Genomic DNA, 17,324 nt, shown 5'->3' on the forward strand with positions numbered 1-17,324 from the left:
TTACAAGGAATAATGTAGATAACTCCAATTTCCTCCATGTCTTTCCGTCTCTCTCTTCTTCAGACTTTGAGGTTAGGTTGCTAAGGCAGAAGCCTTCATGGGTGGGAGTTAACTGATTCTTTTTTTTTTTTCTCAAGTGGCATGTAAAGACTGGTCACTGCTGTTGGTGACATGAAAGCTAAGAGCAATGAAAGTCTTGACCTCCTATCTGTCTTCCTGACTGGCATTCCAGGATTGGAGGCCCAACATGGCTGGCTGTCCATCCCCTTCTTCACCATGTACATTGTAGCTATTGTGGGCAACAGCCTAATCATGGCAGCGGTGCAAGCGGATCCTGCCTTACACGAGCCCATGTACCTGTTTCTCTCCATGTTGGCTGGCACTGAGGTGGGTGTCTCTGTGTCCACACTGCCTACTGTCATGGGCATTCTTTGGTTTGACGCCTGCCGGGTTGACTTTGATGGCTGCCTTGCCCAGATGTTCTTCATCCACACCTTCTCCTGCATGGAGTCAGGGGTCCTGCTGGCTATGAGTTATGATCGCTTTGTAGCCATCTACAATCCACTGCGCTACACAGCCATCCTCACCCTGCCCCGTATTGTCTGCATTGGTCTGGTCATTACACTGAAGAGTGTGATCCTCAGGGCTCCCCTTCCAGTCCTCTTGAGGTCACTGCCCTATTGCCACACTAACATCCTCTCCCACTCTTACTGCCTCCACCCAGACCTGATCCAGCTGCCTTGTGCGGACACTAAGCTCAATAGCATCCTGGGTTTGGCCATTGTCTTGGCCACTTATGGACTGGACTCACTGCTGATTGTGGTCTCCTATACGTTGATTCTTTACAGAGTGCTGGGTATTGCTTCTGGGGAGGGACGGCGGAAGGCCCTCAACACGTGTGTGTCACACATCTGTGCGGTACTTGTGTACTACGTGCCTTTGATTAGCGTGTCTGTGATGCATCGTACTGCCAAGCATGCCTCACCTCTGGCCCACACACTCATGTCCAGCATCTACCTCTTTGTCCCTCCTGTGCTCAATCCCATCATCTACAGTGTCAAGACCAAACCAATCCAACAGGGAATTGTCACCTTGTTTTCCTGCAAAAGAGAATGACTTTGAGTCATTTGAAGCAGGGAGGGACTTTGAACCAGTCCATAAATTCTGATGGTGTTTCTTCTGTGGGCAGAGCTCCACACCAGGATTTCTGGGGAAGAATAGGAGTGAGAAATTCAAAACATTGCCTCAGGCTTGTATTTGGATCACAGGAGTTACCTTGATGCCTTGCCATCTCACATGTTATCAACATAGGTGTGTCTCTGTATGTGCCCACATACATGCCATCTCTGACAGTTATGATCAAGTTGAGATCTTGAATGCCCTTTGCCTGTTTTTCTCAAGGGTCACACCAAATAGTCTGACAAATAGGAAGTTACCAGTAGAAGCTTGAGACTTAATGATATTTGAATTGAAATATAACAAGGGCATGGGTCAGACAGATATTAAAAATCTCCTCCCAAAAAAAGACCATCCTAGTAACATGACTTTGAGCAAGATAAGTGTATTTTCTGGATTGTCTCAGATAGTCGTGATTTACGCTTATTTTTCTCAGCATTGTTATTAATAGCAATCCCTTCTCTTCTCAAAAGTATCCATCTCTAAACAGTAAATTTATGGTAAAACTACATATAAAACAACTTCCTTCTTGTTATATATGGAATCAGACTCTTCCCCCCAGCTTACCATCCAGTGGTGTCTACTCTTAGCTTATTCAGTCTGTTTAGAATAGTGGCTACCAAAATTTAATATGCCAGGAGATTCTGAGGATGAAGAACAGCTGAGTAAATGCCCTCAACTTAGGTATCAAGTAAAATATGGACAACCTTACACACCAGGTTTCAGATCTGAAAAATCCCAACAGAAACACCAACAGAATTCTGTTTTGGTAGAGCTTTGGGTCCTGATTCTCTGCTGTCTGGATTGTGCACTCCCCTCTGCTCCTATCCGCACCATGCCCTGAGGCAGGTAGGCTTGTATCTTTCCCTCTGCTCCACCCCTTCTCTCAAACTGTCAGCAAGTTCTAGGTGGCACTTCTTGCTTCTGACTGTGGGTATCTGTGGCTTCCTGGAAACCTTTGGTCAAATGAAAGAGTACGTCTTCACACCTCCTAAATAATAGAGGTCTGTGTATGGTGGATTGATAGGCCTGTGCTGCTTGATCAGTAACTGGCCTCAGATCTCAGCCTCTCACACTTCAGATCTTACAAATGCAAGGGAAATGTTTTTCTCACCGTATGCTATTCTTCCTGAGTTCATCCACGTCATCAGGGTCACCTTTAAACAGTGAACTTTTTGAAATACTTGGTCTGTTTAAAATAGTGGTTACCAAATTTTTACAATCTCTATATAAAATAATTAATAGGTAAAAAACTAGGTATCCTTTTAGGCATTTTCAGATTAAAACCTAAATTTTATCATAGATTTACATAGTTGTTGAGCACACATTTTGGCTGTATTGTAAATATACTGAGGCTTCCCTGGTGACTCAGATAATAAAGAATCTGCCTGTATCCCAGAGACCCAGGTTTGATCCCTGGGTTGGGAAGATCCCCTGGAGAAGGGAATGGCAACCCACTCCAGGATTCTTGACTGAAGAATTCCATGAACAGAGGAGCCTGGCAGGCCGCTACAGTCCGTGGGTTCACAAAAAGTTGGGCATGACTGAGAGACTAAGGCTTCACTTCATAAATATACCAAGTTTAAAATAAATTGTTATATCACAGTTTAAAATAACTAATGTAAACTAAATGCATATTTTGATACCCAACATTATGAATTTAAATAGGCATGAACATATTCTTTAACATTCCATTCACATATTTTTATGTTAGTCCCTTTTCTCCTCAAACTCAAATTTTAATTTTATCTTCACAAAGAGTTTGTAATACATATAATATATTTTTCTGTTTGAGAAACTTTTAGTGGTTGCTCTTTCATAATACTTTCCAAGAAATATGTATACATATATTTAAATTTTATGTTTAAAATTTGGTCACACAGAACATTGTTCTAAATCTATATTTTTTATTGAGTTATTTTTCTGATATTAATACATAATTGTCAAAACAACATGAGCATAATACAAATTTTCATATGTTAAAAGTAAAATTTGATTTCAATCCATCTCTTAATGAGCTGCATGATTTTATTTTTCTTGGATCTGGAAAATATTTATTATTTATGAATTGATACCATTTGTTTTACTCTAGAATATGCTACCCTATCACTGGTGTCATTCACTTCCTCAAAATCTATGTCAATATTTCCAGTAGTCCTTTTGATTGGTATCTTAGAAATGTTTACTATTTGGGATATACAATGGAAACATTAAATGGCTTTAAGAACTATGTCTATTCACATTTTTTTCCTTTTTTAAAATGAAAATTTATTGCTATTACTATTTCATTTTTGTAAAGTGAGTAAGTAAGATTGTAGAAAGGAAAAAAATGTAGTGTAACAGAGGCACAGTCAGACCTCTTACATTCCCAGACAAAGCCATTTCATAAAGAAACTATGTGGATGCTGAACATCAAAAATTTATTCTTACAAAAATTTTTGTGCTCAGGCACTTCCAAAAATATCTTATTTCCCTAAAAGAACAAGTAATCAATTTGAAGGCCACTAGGTTATATATCCACCAATGACAGTTTCTATAAACTGTCTAAGAAGGTGAAATTCAAGGTGAATTTCTTAGACAGATATTGATCAATTTCACAGTCAAATATCACAGATAATTACTGCTTCTGGAGAGGTACCCAAAGACTTGGGATTATAAATAATATGTATATCTTTCATTAATAAGTGACGAATCATTTTCTTCATTTATCCAAGTAATATTTTTGAGTACCTGCTACGTATAAAGGGTAGATATGTAACACTATCTTATTTTTGGATGCAGCATAGAAAATAAAATCTAGAAATTTAGCAAAGATGTTGGAGTAATTCTTGGGGCGAGTCAGATATTCCCTTCTAGGTTTTAGGTGTCATCAGCAGTTGAGTCTACCAGTAAGCTGCAAGTCTAAAGGATGAATGTGCTTCAACACACTTTAGATATGTGATCAAATCTCATTTTTAGTTACATTACTTTCAGAGTCACTTCTTTTGTCATAGAAACCATCACTTCAGAGGGCGTGATTGACTAGCAGCAACACTCAGAATGATGTTCAGATTATTCTTTTTAATTTATTTATTTATTTTAATTGGGGATAATTACCTTACAATATTGTGATGGTTTTTGCCATACATCAGTGCAAATCAGCCAGAGGCATACATGTGTTCCCTCCATCCTGAACATCCCTCCACCCCCCACAATTACCTCCTCAACCCAACCCTGCAGGTAGTCACAGAGCACCAGCTTCTTTGGGTGCCCTACGTCATTCATCAAACTCACACTGGTTATCTATTTATTTATGGTAATCTATATGTTTCAGTGCTATTCTATCAAATCATCCCACCTTCTCCTTCTCCCACTGAGTCCAAAACTCTGTTCTTTATGTCTGTATCTCCTTTGCTGCCCTGCACATAGGATAGTTGGTACCATCTTTCTAGTTTCCATATATATGAAGATTATTCTTTCTTATTATTTTATTATTACTGATTTTTTTCACAGTTGTTCAATAATCCAAATCTTAGAAAAATCCAAAGTGATAGTTGTACAATTTATTTAAAACATTATTTTATAACATTATCTAGTATATCTTTTTGTGTCTGATGCTCTCAATGATTGTAACTTTAAATAAGAACCTCCAGAGATGCTTTGTAGTCTTGTAAGGTTAAGGATAAAGATATACCATGTAATATGAAGGCTACTAGGCACACGTGGTTATTGAGCTCTTGAAAAATGGCTGATTTGAATTGATATTTGTTGTAATGATATGTGGCCAGACTTTGGAGACTTAACATTAAAAAAAAGAATGTAAACTATCTTATTATTTTTTAAACATAGGTTACATGTTTAAATGATTACATTTTAGATATATTGGGTTAAACAATATATACTTTGAAAATACTTTAATTTATTTCTGTTTACTTTTTTAATATTGCTACTAGAAAATTGAAACTAACATATGCTTGTCTTATGGATTTATTGGGCAGAACTAGGTTTGAAGCTAAATTGTGTAAACTAATAAATTAAGTAGAGTGATACATTTCAATTAGCAATAAGCATTTCTTTGTTTAATGAATCCCATAGGTTCAGGGTCACAAAATTTCCAACATGAATGGTAGAGAAAATATCTTATGTTTAGATAACTTTATACACATTTATATGCATATAATATATTATACATATTTTGCTAATATTTCTTTCTTTCACCTACAAATTGTTGTGAAACATGATCATCTTTATTATGGAGACAGGTATTCCTCTATATTTAAAACAATTTAAGCATGTATAAAAGAAGAGCCTACTAGAAAGGGAAAATTCAAGAATAAATAAAACCTTCTAATTTTGACCTTTCAGCAGCAATGGTTAAAACAATTTTAGGCCATTCATTTCAAGATATATGATAGCATCTTCCAAGCTGCTGACTTATTTCCCCAGTAACATTTCTCACATAACAATATGTGGAAGTTACAAACACTGAAACGCATAAATAGCTAATTTCTAAGAAAGAATGTGTACAGTACTGTAACTTAATGAATGTGGTGCCTGCAATAACTGTGTTGTTGTTTAGTTGCTAAGTCATGTTGGACAGACTCTTTTGTGACCCCATGGACTGTAGTCCTCCAGGTTCCTCCATCCATGGGATTTCCCAGTCAAGATATTGAAATAGCTTGCCATTTCCATCTCCAGGGGAATCTTCTCAAACCAGGGGTAGAACCTACATCTCCTGCATTGGCAGGTGGACTCTTTACTACTGAGCTACCAGGGAAGCCCCTGCAATAACTTAGCCCGTTTTTAATACACATGATGATGCTACCTTTTTCTGCCAATTTACAGGTTAAAAGTTGTTACTGGAGCTTTTAGTTTTGCAAATATTACCTGGTATTTAATACACAAGGTAGATACCATACTCACTTAAAATATTTATATACATACGTTTATATATTTAATGAAAATAGTCAAGCCATGACAAAAACCTAGCTTCTAAGATGAGAGGCAAAATAAATACAAATAGATAATAAGTTATAAAAATCTATAATCATAATAACACAATGACAGAATATGCTCATATTGACATAAACATTACGTAAAATGTTTGAATATTTTATAAATTAATTCAGAAGGGTTGTACAAGTATTCAAATTTGCTTAGTATTGCTTGTAAGACAAGTTAGAGTAGTTTGACATTTTTACAAAAAAGTTTAAATCTCTTATTTTTCTGATATTATTTCAGCATGGAAAATAGTGCTAGAATAACTTTAATTTATACAGGTTTTCAGTTAATTTTCTCACTGGAAATTTAACAAATTTTAGCTTCAATATTTCCTGTACAGATTTTGCCAGATAAATTAAAATTATTTCCAAAATGTTGAATTTTGTGTGATATATGCAATTGTTGCTACTAGCTTGTCATTTCTTCTTAGTCCTCCCAGTTAAGAGAGCAAGAAAATATATGTCTGTATACTGCCCTGTTTGTATACAAATATCTATAAGTATGTTTTACTTAATCAGCTGTATCTACGTTAAGCGAAACATGACTTCATACTGATGTCTCCAACTCCAGTCCATGGATCATTCACGTTGCTCCCCTTGCTTTTCCATAACATCCCAGCCAAGTAGGGAGAAACTTGGTTCCCAGGTGGCACTAGTGGTAAAGAATCCAACTGCAGGAGACATAAAATATGAGGGTTCAATCCCTGGGTGCAGCATTTATTATATTTCATTTTGCCTTTAGTACAGATCCCACCCAGTTCCAAAGATCAGCACCATTTCCCTCCATCTTTTCCAGTACAGATGCCTCATATATTTGTAATAGAACAACATTTTGTCATATTTTGTCTTCCATCCTGAGTAGCTTTTAAAAATTATATATAATAAATATATACAAATTATATTTATTAAAGATCACTCTGTGGTTCTGTAAATTTCTATGAGTTTTAGCAAATGCCTAATGTCATGTGTGTACCATCACAGCATTACAGAGTGATTCTACACTCTAAAAAACCCTCTGTGCTTCACTAATTTAATACGCCACTCGCTTAAATTCTTAGGTACCACTAGTAAGTTTACTCTCTATGAAGTTTCACCTTTTTCTGAGTTTTGTCTGTATGAAATCATAATTGTTTTAAAGACCCATAAGACTACCTTCCTTCATTCAGCAATGAACATTTAGGATTCATCCATGTCTTTATGTATCTTGATTAGGGGCTTCCCTGGTGGCTCAGATGGTAAAGAATCTGCCTGCAATGTGAGAGACCTGGTTTCGATCTTTAGGGTCAGGAAGAGCCCCTGGAGAAGGAAATGGCAACCCACTCCAGCATCCTTGCCTGCAGAATTCCATGGACTGAGGAGCTTGGCAGGTTACAGTCCATGGGTCTTGATAGCCCAATCTTTTTAAATTTCTGAATAATATTCCATTGGATGAATGTACCACACTTTGTTTATATATTTGCTCAGTGGAAGACATCTTGGTTGCTTAAAGTTTTCTGTCTCTTCCTTTTAAGCTCATTATTTACAAAAGAAAGGAACTTAGGAGGCTGGATGGAGTCGAGTTCTTCCACAGCAGCAGCTTGGGCTATCTTCCACTTGAAGAATTCATTTGATATCATCAAAAAATTGATATCCAATCCTGTGTCCTCTTATGTGTCTGATTTAGGTCAATTTACAAATGATCAATAAGACCACCCTCTTAATTTTATGAAATACAAAATATTTTCGTAATAAAATGTAACTAGTATAGTTATCTACATTCTAGGCACTGGATAACCTAATGCAGAGATTTACCAATAAAATGTTTTCAAAAAATAAAATCTATTTTGAAACCTAAACATATCGTGCCATTTCTTATGTCATAAAGTCCACACAAATATCAATGCGCGTGCACACACATACACACACACACAGAAATAATTAATGGTTTTGTCTAGTGAGAAGAAACAGAAAAGGTTGAAGGACAAAGATTAAGAGACTACTTCATTTAATGTCTTCATTTGAGTTCTAGTGAAATTTTGGCTGTTCTAGAGTTCATGATCTGTGAGAATAAAAAGTTTCAGTTGATAGATAGCTCTCATCAAGAGATCATTTATAAGACAGAGTTAATTCTCAGCAGCTGCTGTAAAGATGTTATGCAGAGGCTTGGCTGATGCTTTCTGTCAAACGTGCTTTGTCTTTAATTGCTTAGCCTGCAATTTGCAATCATTCATTGGTCTTTGACCCCTGGAGAAGGAAATGGCAACCCAATCCAGTATTCTTGTCTGGAAAATCCCATGGACAGAGAAGCCTGGCAGGCTACAGTTTATGGGGTCACAAGAGTAGGACATTACTTAGTGACTAAACTACCACCGCTGGTCATTGAACAACTTATTTTGCCCCAAAATCCCCCTTCATGTTTCCTCGAGTCCCTTTATAATGTAAATATTATTATCTTATCTCCTATAGCTGACCTTTATTACACAGTTTCAGAAATATAATCTATAGGTCTTTGGTTGTATTAGTTTGCTAGGACGGCCACAAAATGAGTGGCCAGAAATTTACTATCTTCAAATTATGGAGGTCTCTAGCAATTTCTCATATTTCTGGTTTCCTCGGGACCCCTTCCCTGGCTTGCAGGGGGCTGTCTTTTCCCTGTGTCGTCATTCTGGTCTTCTTTCTGTGCTTGGGTCCTAACAGTCTCTTCATATAGGGACTTGAGTCACACAGGATCAGAGTCCACCCTAAGGACCTCATTTTAACTTGATTATGTCTATAAAGACCCTACCTCCAAATGCAGTCACAGGCTAAGATACTGGGGTTAGAATTTCAAAATAGGAATGTGTGGGGAATTCAGCCCAAGTCACTGGTAGATCTAATTGTCCTGAAGCTAATTTTGTTCTGTCACCTCTATCTTCAGAAACCCCTTTTTGTCCAGGGATGTGTTTAGATGGCAATTGGGAGCATCTGTGTAAATGGATGATTACCACTTGGCCACCCTAATTCCTGTTCCCACAATGGCTGCAAACGCAAATGTTCTTATCCATAATCTGGAGTGTAAATTGTGGAGTGGAGGAGAACATAATTCACATAAACTGAGCACCTATGGAACCTATTAGTAATGCAAGACTGTGCCTTTTACATGGACTTCCCAGGTGATGCTAGTAGTAAAGAACCCACCTGCTAATGCAGGAGACATAAGAGATGTGGGTTTGATCCCTGGGTCAGGAAAATCCCCTGGAGGAGGGCATGGCAACCCATTCCAGTATTGTTGCTTGGAGAATCACATAAACAGAGGAGTCTGGCAGGACCACCAGAGAAATCCCATGGCTGCCCTTCAAACTGATATTTCTGAGAGAGGTTACCTGGTTTCCATAAAATAACTTTTTATGATCATTAAAGCCCCATCTATTTTGTTTGTTTGTTTTGGCTGTGCAGGGTCATCATTGCATCACACAGGCTTCTCTAGTTGTGGTTCAAGGGCTTAGTTGCCCTGCAGCTGGTGGTATGTTTGTTCCCTGACCAGGGCTTGAATCTGTGTCCCCTGTATTAGAAGGCAGATTCTATACCAGGGACCACCAGGGAAGTCCAAAAGTCACATCCTTTCTATCATAATGTTTTCTAGTGCAAAGTCCAGAATGCCTTAGGGAAACCGCCTCTAAGAATTTAAACCACATTAAGAACATTAAGGTTAAAAAAAAAAAAGCCTATCATAGTGAGAAAAATAAATTTATATTCCCATAAATGTTACCTGCAGACATACTTGAAGTTTTAATCCTAAATACTAAGGCCCTCTAGCAATGCAGGATCATTAGTCCAATGGTGGGGGCTCTAACTATACCCACCTCCATCTTTAGGCTCTTTGCTCATTGTGTGTGTGCTTAAATCATGCTGAGTATAGATTAGGTAATCTCAGTTGAATAGCTGAGAAATTTCTTGATCAATATCCATATAGCCTGGATCAATAGCCAAATAACTTGATCAATATCCGTCTTCCCTCAACTATTTACTATTTTTTTGCAAGAGAAACTCAGAGCACACCTATCCATTATATGAACCAGAAAACTGGAGTTTACTTGGAGTAAGTGGAACTGCCTAGGAGAATGTGTGGTGGGGGCAACACAAAGGTTTTCATTCACATTTACTTAACCAAGCCCACTGGAGAGAAAAATATTCAGAAAGGAAGAAAAAATTTAAGCAGGTCTTTACTCAGTCAATGATGCTTATTTCACTGACAGATAAATGTGCTAGAATCAGATAAAATTAGATCCACAACTCTTTTGGACAGAATGTTTGCTGCTACTTTTTCCCAGAACAAAAATCTGATTAAATCCAAGATCATGTCATACTCCCTTAAAAATATGATGGGTTTTTGTTTTTTTTTTTTTACACTCTCCATTCAAAAAATTTGACTATACTCTCCCTGTAGACCTATGCCTGCAATTTCTTTGTAATTAAGTGCAATCAGTCTTTCACCCTAAATGCATGCTTCTTTGAGAAAAGAGGTGAAAAACTCCCTGGTGGATCCGCTTAGTCTTTACACTGTAAATTATAGGCTTCATCACTGGAGGCACTAACAGGTAAATATTGGCCATGATCACATGCACCAGAGGAGAGGCACACTAGGCAAATTGATGAGTCATAGATGCTCCAACCATGGGCACATACAGGACCAGAAGAGCCAGCATGTGGTACAGACAGTTACTGAGGGCCCGCAGTCGCTCAGTCCAAGAGGCTGTGCCCAAGATACTTTTCAGGATGAGTGTGTCGGAGAGCACGATGAGCAGAGGGTCCATCACAATAATGAGCAAAACCACAGCTTAAAAGCATACCAGTTGTTGACTCAGATGTCAGCACAGACCAGGCGAATCATATCCTGGTGGAGGCAGTAAGAGTGAGAGAGAAGGTGGGAGTGGCAGAAGGGCAGGCGTTTGAGTAGGAAAAGGGAGGGAAGAGCAGCCAGAACACAGCGGCAAAGGATGGCTAATCCCATCCTGCTAACAACACTGTTGGTGAGGATGGTGGCATAACGAAGGTGGCAGCAAATGGCCACATAGCAGTCAAAGGACATGGCCAGTAGGACTGAAGATTCCATGACAGAGAATGCAAGGAGGAAGAGGAACTGGGAAAAACAGCCCTCAAAGCTGATCTTCTGAATGTTAAACCAGAGGAGCTGCATGACTGTGGGCAGGGTGCTGAGGGTGAGACCCAGGTCAGTGAGGGCCAGCATTGAGAGGAACAGGTACATGGGCTGGACGAGGGATGGCTCTGTACGGATGACCGTGAGAATGGCAGTGTTTCCCATGATGGAGATGGTGTAGAGACAGCAGAAGGGGATGGAGATCCAGATGTGGTAGGCCTCAAATCCAGGGATGCCCGTGAGGATGAAGTAGAAGGGGTCTTGGGTGGTGTTCATCGCCTCGGACATGATAGAGGAATGTAGTTTCATGTTGAAGTTCTTCACTCCGGGAGAACCAGAAACATTAAAAATAATCTTTATCTTTACCTTGTTTGATCTAAACTCTATCTGAATAAAGATACAGAGCTGTTGAGTATTACTAAGGAAACTTAGGAAGACAGCGGTAGCTCTTCCTGGCCTGTCTCTGCAGAGACTGTTTCCACACAACTCATATTCTCCAGATAAGTCTATACACATTAACTCATGAACAAATCTTTAAGATTTTTTCATGCCTGTAGTTTTCAATTTCCATTTTCTTCTTAGTGCCTGGAATTTTCCTTTTATCCAAACCACATCACTAATATTCTCTCAAAGACTTAAAATGAACTCTTAACTGGGTAAGACCTAGCCCTCAGCTAATTTACCCAGCATCTCCTTTTGAAATTCTCTTTGAGTGTTATTAGACTTCTCACCTGTTTCACTTATTCTAAAGTCATCACTGACTCTTCCTCTATTTCTTATTCATTTCATCATGCAGTAAGTTCATTTTTCATCATGATCAGGTCTTATTTCTAATCTGTCTTCTTATACTTGTTAGTTGATATCATCTGACACCATAGACTTCATGTGTGCAACATTAGAAGAGGACCAGAAGCAAAGGTTGGGATACAGAGGAAAAGAATGAAAGTAGAGCTCAGATGAGGATAATCATATTTACTGGCTGTCTCTATATTTCAGCACTGTTCTAAGTGGATTCATGTGTTAGTTTAGATCATCCTTTAACAGTAGTTATCACCCCTCCTTCCTTTCCCTCAACATTACAAGAGGAATATTATTTGTGGTTTCTCCTATTTGGGTGGTTCCATCTTCACCTCCTGTGGCTTCTGTTTCCTCCATTTGTCTCACAGAGTAGAGATTATAAGCTCTATGAAAATCTCTAGGCTAGCAGTGGAGAGGTGTGGCAAGTCCCTTCAGGATTGCATGGAGAGACTTAGTGAGACCTGGAGTCCCACTGGGCAGGCAGAAAAAGTTGGCTCTGCCTGTAAGAACTTTGTTGCCTCTGGTGTCCGTGTGGAGTGACAACTCAGGAAACTACCTCAATACTCTGTTTTTACAACTTGTTGAATATGATTTGAAACTACATGTTTATGCTTGAAGAAAACTGCTTAGGATGTCAAAAATTAGGCTTAAAAAAGTTTTGGTCTCTAAGTAATCTGAAGCTGGGGCAGCGTTAGAACAGCAGGTGAGCAACAGGTAAAAGGAATATCGCACACCAATTTTCAGGAGCATTCACCCTGCAGTGATTCTCTGGGCATACTAAGATAAATTTTCTAATACATTTATAAGATAAGTAAATGGTGAGAACTTTATCAAACCTGAACTAGAGGGCTTCCCTGGTAGCTCAGTGGTAAAGAATCCACCTGCCAATACAGGAGATACAGGTTCGATCCCTGATCTGGGAAGATCTCACATGCCTTGGAGCAACTAAGCCCATGTGTCACAACTATTGAACCTGTGCCCATCAGCCCACCTGCCACAGCTACTGAAACCCATGTGTCCTAGAGCCTGTGCTCTGCAACAAGAAAAGCCACTGCAGAGCAGGAAGACTTCACACCACAACTAGAGATTAGCCCCCACTAGCCACAACTTCAGAAAGGCTTGTACAGAAATGAAGACCCAGCATAGCGAAAAATAAAATAAATAAATTTTTAATTAAAAAATTAATGAGAAAGGAAAATTGTGCAATTATGATTTACTTATTTGAAGACTCACTTCACAATGTATACAAACCCAAATTCCAAATCAATAAAGATGTAAATTGTTAACAAAAGTTAGAGAAAAAAAATTTAAATATTGATTACAGTTCTCACTGGGGAGAATCTTTAAACAGCAATAGACAAAAATTCCAAGAAAAAGATGTCTGAATGTTAGTACAAAAGTTAAATAATTCTCTATGACAGGAAAATGATGAAATTTAAAATAAACTTCCAAAAACATTTATGAAAATATGACAGAAAAGGAGTCTATATCTTAAATGTATCAATATACATACACATAGGTAAAAGTTAAAAATATCACAGAATAAGATTAGTGAAGGGAAGAAAAATAACAATTTATTAAGAAAAATCTGCACTCTAACATTCACACAAATCCTCTCTCATCACTGCCCTCATTTCTTACCCCACATTGGTATTCTTTACAGACTTATTGAGGGTGCTTCTTGATCTTAACTTCCTGTTTCTTCATCAAATATATTCCTACAAACCTAAGGCAGTTTACACAGTATTTCTATTTAGTATTCATTCAATTTTGTCATGGAGATATTTTATACAATTCACAAATGAAGCAGCTGTGCCTCCACAAAGTTAAACAATATTCTCTGCTCACTTATTAACAAGTCATGATGGTAAGTCAAAGGAACCCAACAAAATAGGAACACAGTTTAAGCCAGCTTAGAAAACAAGTCTAATTTTAAAAAATTCTCAGTGTTTCTATACATTCACACTCTTAAGTTCTTTTTAGGGATTCCCTGGTGTCTCAGACAGTAAAGAGTCTGCCTGCAATGCAGGAGACCTGAGTTCAATCCCTGAATCAGGAAGATCCCCTGGAGAAGAAAATGGCAACTCACTCCAGTATTCTTGCCTGGAAAGACCCATGGAAGGAGGAGGTTGGAGGGCTACAGTCCATACGGTCACAAAGAGTCAGAAATGACTGAGCGACTTCACTTTCACTTTTCAAGCTCTTTTTATGCTTGTCTTCAGAGATGGTTGTCATAACTTCTCCATGTGTCTGCCATCTTCTTTCAGCAGGAATTCCATGTGTCTGTATCCATTTCTATCATTGAATTTAAGTGAACTCTGCATTAAAAATTTGTTCAACGCTTTCTCAAATTCTCAGGTTGCTTTCATTTTGGTTTTTGGTATTTGGTACTTTTTCCCAGTAACACTGATATCCAGAATGGACTCTCTTTCTTCACTGATTTCCTAGTTGATGAAGATTCTCTTTCATTATTTCCAATTGAGTTGATATGTGTACCTCGATGTAATTAAAAGCTGACATTTGCCTCAGTAATTATTTATGAAGGCATGAATACTTCACAGCTTTCATAAAAATTAGTATACAGTAATCATCCTCTTGAGAAACCTGTATGCAGGTCAGGAAGCAACTGAACAGTTAGAACTGAACGTGGAACAACAAACTAGTTCCAAATAGGAAAAGGAGTACATCAAGGCTGTATATTGTCACCCTACTTATTTAACTCATATGCAGAGTACATCATGAGAAATGCTTGGCTGGGAGAAGCACAAGCTGGAATCAAGATTGCCAGGAGAAATATCAATAACCTCAGATATACAGATGACACCACCCTTATGGCAGAAAGTGAAGAGGAACTAAAGAGCCTCTTCATGAAAGTGAAAGAGGAGAGTGAAAAAGTTGGCTTAAAGCTTAGCATTCAGAAAACTAAGATCCTGGCATCCGGTCCCATCACTTCATGGCGAATAGACTGGGAAACAGTGGAAACAGTGGCTGACTTTATTTTTCTGGGCTCCAAAATCACTGCATATGGTGATTGCAGCTGTGAAATTAAAAGACACTTACTCCTTGGAAGGACAGTTATGATCAACCTAGACAGCATATTAAAAAGCAGAGACATTACTTTGCCAACAAAGGTCCATCTAGTCAAGGCTATGGTTTTTCCAGTGGTCATGTATGGATGTGAGAGTTGGAGTATAAAGAAAGCTGAGCACCAAAGAATTGATGCTTTTGAACTGTGGTGTTAGAGAAGACTCTTGAGAGTCCCTTGGACTGCAAGGGGATAGAACCAGTCCATCCTTAAAGAGATCAGTCTTGGGTGTTCATTGGAAGGACTGATGTTGAAGCTGAAACTCTGATATTTTGGCCACCTGATGCAAAGAGCTGACTCATTTGAAAAGACCCTGATGCTGGGAAAGATTGAGGTCAGGAGGAGAAGGGGACAGCAGATGATGAGATGGTTGGATGTCATCACTGAGTCAATGGACATGAGTTTGGGTGAACTCCAGGAGTTGGTGATGGACAGGGAGTCCTGGTGTGCTGTGGTTCAGTTCAGTTCAGTTCAGTTCAGTTCAGTCACTCAGTCATGTCTGACTCTCTGCGACCACATGGACTGCAGCATACCAGGCCTCCCTGTCCATCACCAACTCCCAGAGTTTACTCAAACTCATGTCTATTGAGTTGGTTCTTGAGGTTGCAAAGAGTTGGACATGACTGAGTGACTGAACTGAACTGAATCAGCATTTAGAGTTTATAAAGCAAAATATTGTGTTATACTATGTGCTTTAAAACAGCATCACTGTAAAGAAAGCAAAAAAAAAAAATAATATATTGAATTATGGTTTTAAATATTTTTTCCTCAAAGTCATATGGTTAGTGAAAGGCAAAAGGTGCTTTAAAAACGCATGTCTTTTAATTTATTTAAAAGAAATTTTGATTTCTCTGTATTTACATCAGAAATTTCTTATACAATGCTGTTCTTTCCCCTATCAATGCTGCTTACAGTTTTGATGGTACTTGGCCCTGCTCTTGACTTCGTCTTTGTAAAAAATGATTCCCACATACCTTAAATCCAGTCCTTAATGCATTTTTCTCTGGAAGAGTAGATGGAAGATTCCCTGGCGGATCTGCTTAGTCTTTACACTGTAAATGATGGGGTTCATCACTGGAGGTGCCAACAGGTAAATATTGGCCATGATAACATGTACTATAGGGGGGGCATGCTTAGCAAATCGATGGGTCATAGATACCCCAACCATGGGCACATAGAGGACCAGAACAGCCAGCATGTGGGACAGACAGTTATTGAGGGCCCGCAGTCGCTCAGTCCATGAGGCTGTGCCCAAGATACTTTTCAGGATGAGTGTGTAGGAAAGCATGATGAGCAGAAGGTCCATCACAATAATGAGCAAAACCACCGCAAAAGCATACCAGTTGTTGACTCGGATGTCAGCACAGACCAGGCGAATCATATCCTGGTGGAGGCAGTAGGAGTGAGAGAGAAGGTGGGAGTGGCAGAAGGGCAGGCGCTTGAGTAGGAAAAGGGAGGGAAGAACAGCCAGAACACAGCGGCAAAGGATGGCTAATCCCATCCTGCTAACAACACTGTTGGTGAGGATGGTGGCATAATGGAGAGGGCGGCAGATGGCCATATAGCGGTCAAAGGACATGGCCAGTAAGACTGAAGATTCCATAAAAGAGAACGCATGGAGGAAGAAGAACTGGGAAAAACAGCCCTCAAAGCTGATCTTCTGAATGTTAAACCAGAGGAGCTGCATGACTGTGGGCAGGGTGCTGAGGGTGAGACCCAGGTCAGTGAGGGCCAGCATTGAGAGGAACAGGTACATGGGCTGGACGAGGGATGGCTCTGTACGGATGACCGTGAGAATGGCAGTGTTTCCCATGATGGAGATGGTGTAGAGACAGCAGAAGGGGATGGAGATCCAGATGTGGTAGGCCTCAAATCCAGGGATGCCCGTGAGGATGAAGTAGAAGGGGTCTTGAGTGGTGTTAGCCATGCTTGATGAAGACAAAACCAGAATCTCTGTGTTTTGCATAAGAATTCCATCAGTGTGTTACTGCCATTGACACATCTTCTATTCAATCCAGACCCCAAACATATGTCTAGAATTGTTCTTCTAACACCGTGGCGCAATACACCAGTCAGAGCACTGACAACAGAACATGGTTCTTCCTGCCCTACATCCTTATTTACAGGGACCTTTTGGGGACTTCCCTGGTGGTTCAGTGGCTACGATTTC

The 17,324-nt window shown here is 39.1% G+C and overlaps 2 protein-coding genes and 1 pseudogene across 2 annotated transcripts; 1 reads left to right on the forward strand and 2 right to left on the reverse strand.

The window, feature by feature from the left end:
- The first annotated feature begins 171 nt into the window (after nucleotides 1-171).
- Nucleotides 172-1,116, forward strand: LOC122449276 (olfactory receptor 51I2-like). The gene has a single exon (XM_043480814.1). It carries the CDS (start codon nucleotides 172-174, stop codon nucleotides 1,114-1,116), a length of 945 nt encoding a protein of 314 aa, XP_043336749.1.
- Nucleotides 1,117-10,603: 9,487 nt separating this feature from the next.
- On the reverse strand, nucleotides 10,604-11,568 carry LOC122449277 (annotated as a pseudogene).
- A 4,574-nt stretch (nucleotides 11,569-16,142) lies between these two features.
- Nucleotides 16,143-17,120, reverse strand: LOC122449278 (olfactory receptor 51Q1-like). The gene has a single exon (XM_043480815.1). The coding sequence runs from the start codon at nucleotides 17,118-17,120 to the stop codon at nucleotides 16,143-16,145; it is 978 nt and encodes a 325-aa protein (XP_043336750.1).
- Nucleotides 17,121-17,324: the final 204 nt, after the last annotated feature.

The sequence above is a fragment of the Cervus canadensis genome, chromosome 11 (assembly GCF_019320065.1).
Source record: "Cervus canadensis isolate Bull #8, Minnesota chromosome 11, ASM1932006v1, whole genome shotgun sequence".
Classification (NCBI taxonomy): domain Eukaryota; kingdom Metazoa; phylum Chordata; class Mammalia; order Artiodactyla; family Cervidae; genus Cervus; species Cervus canadensis.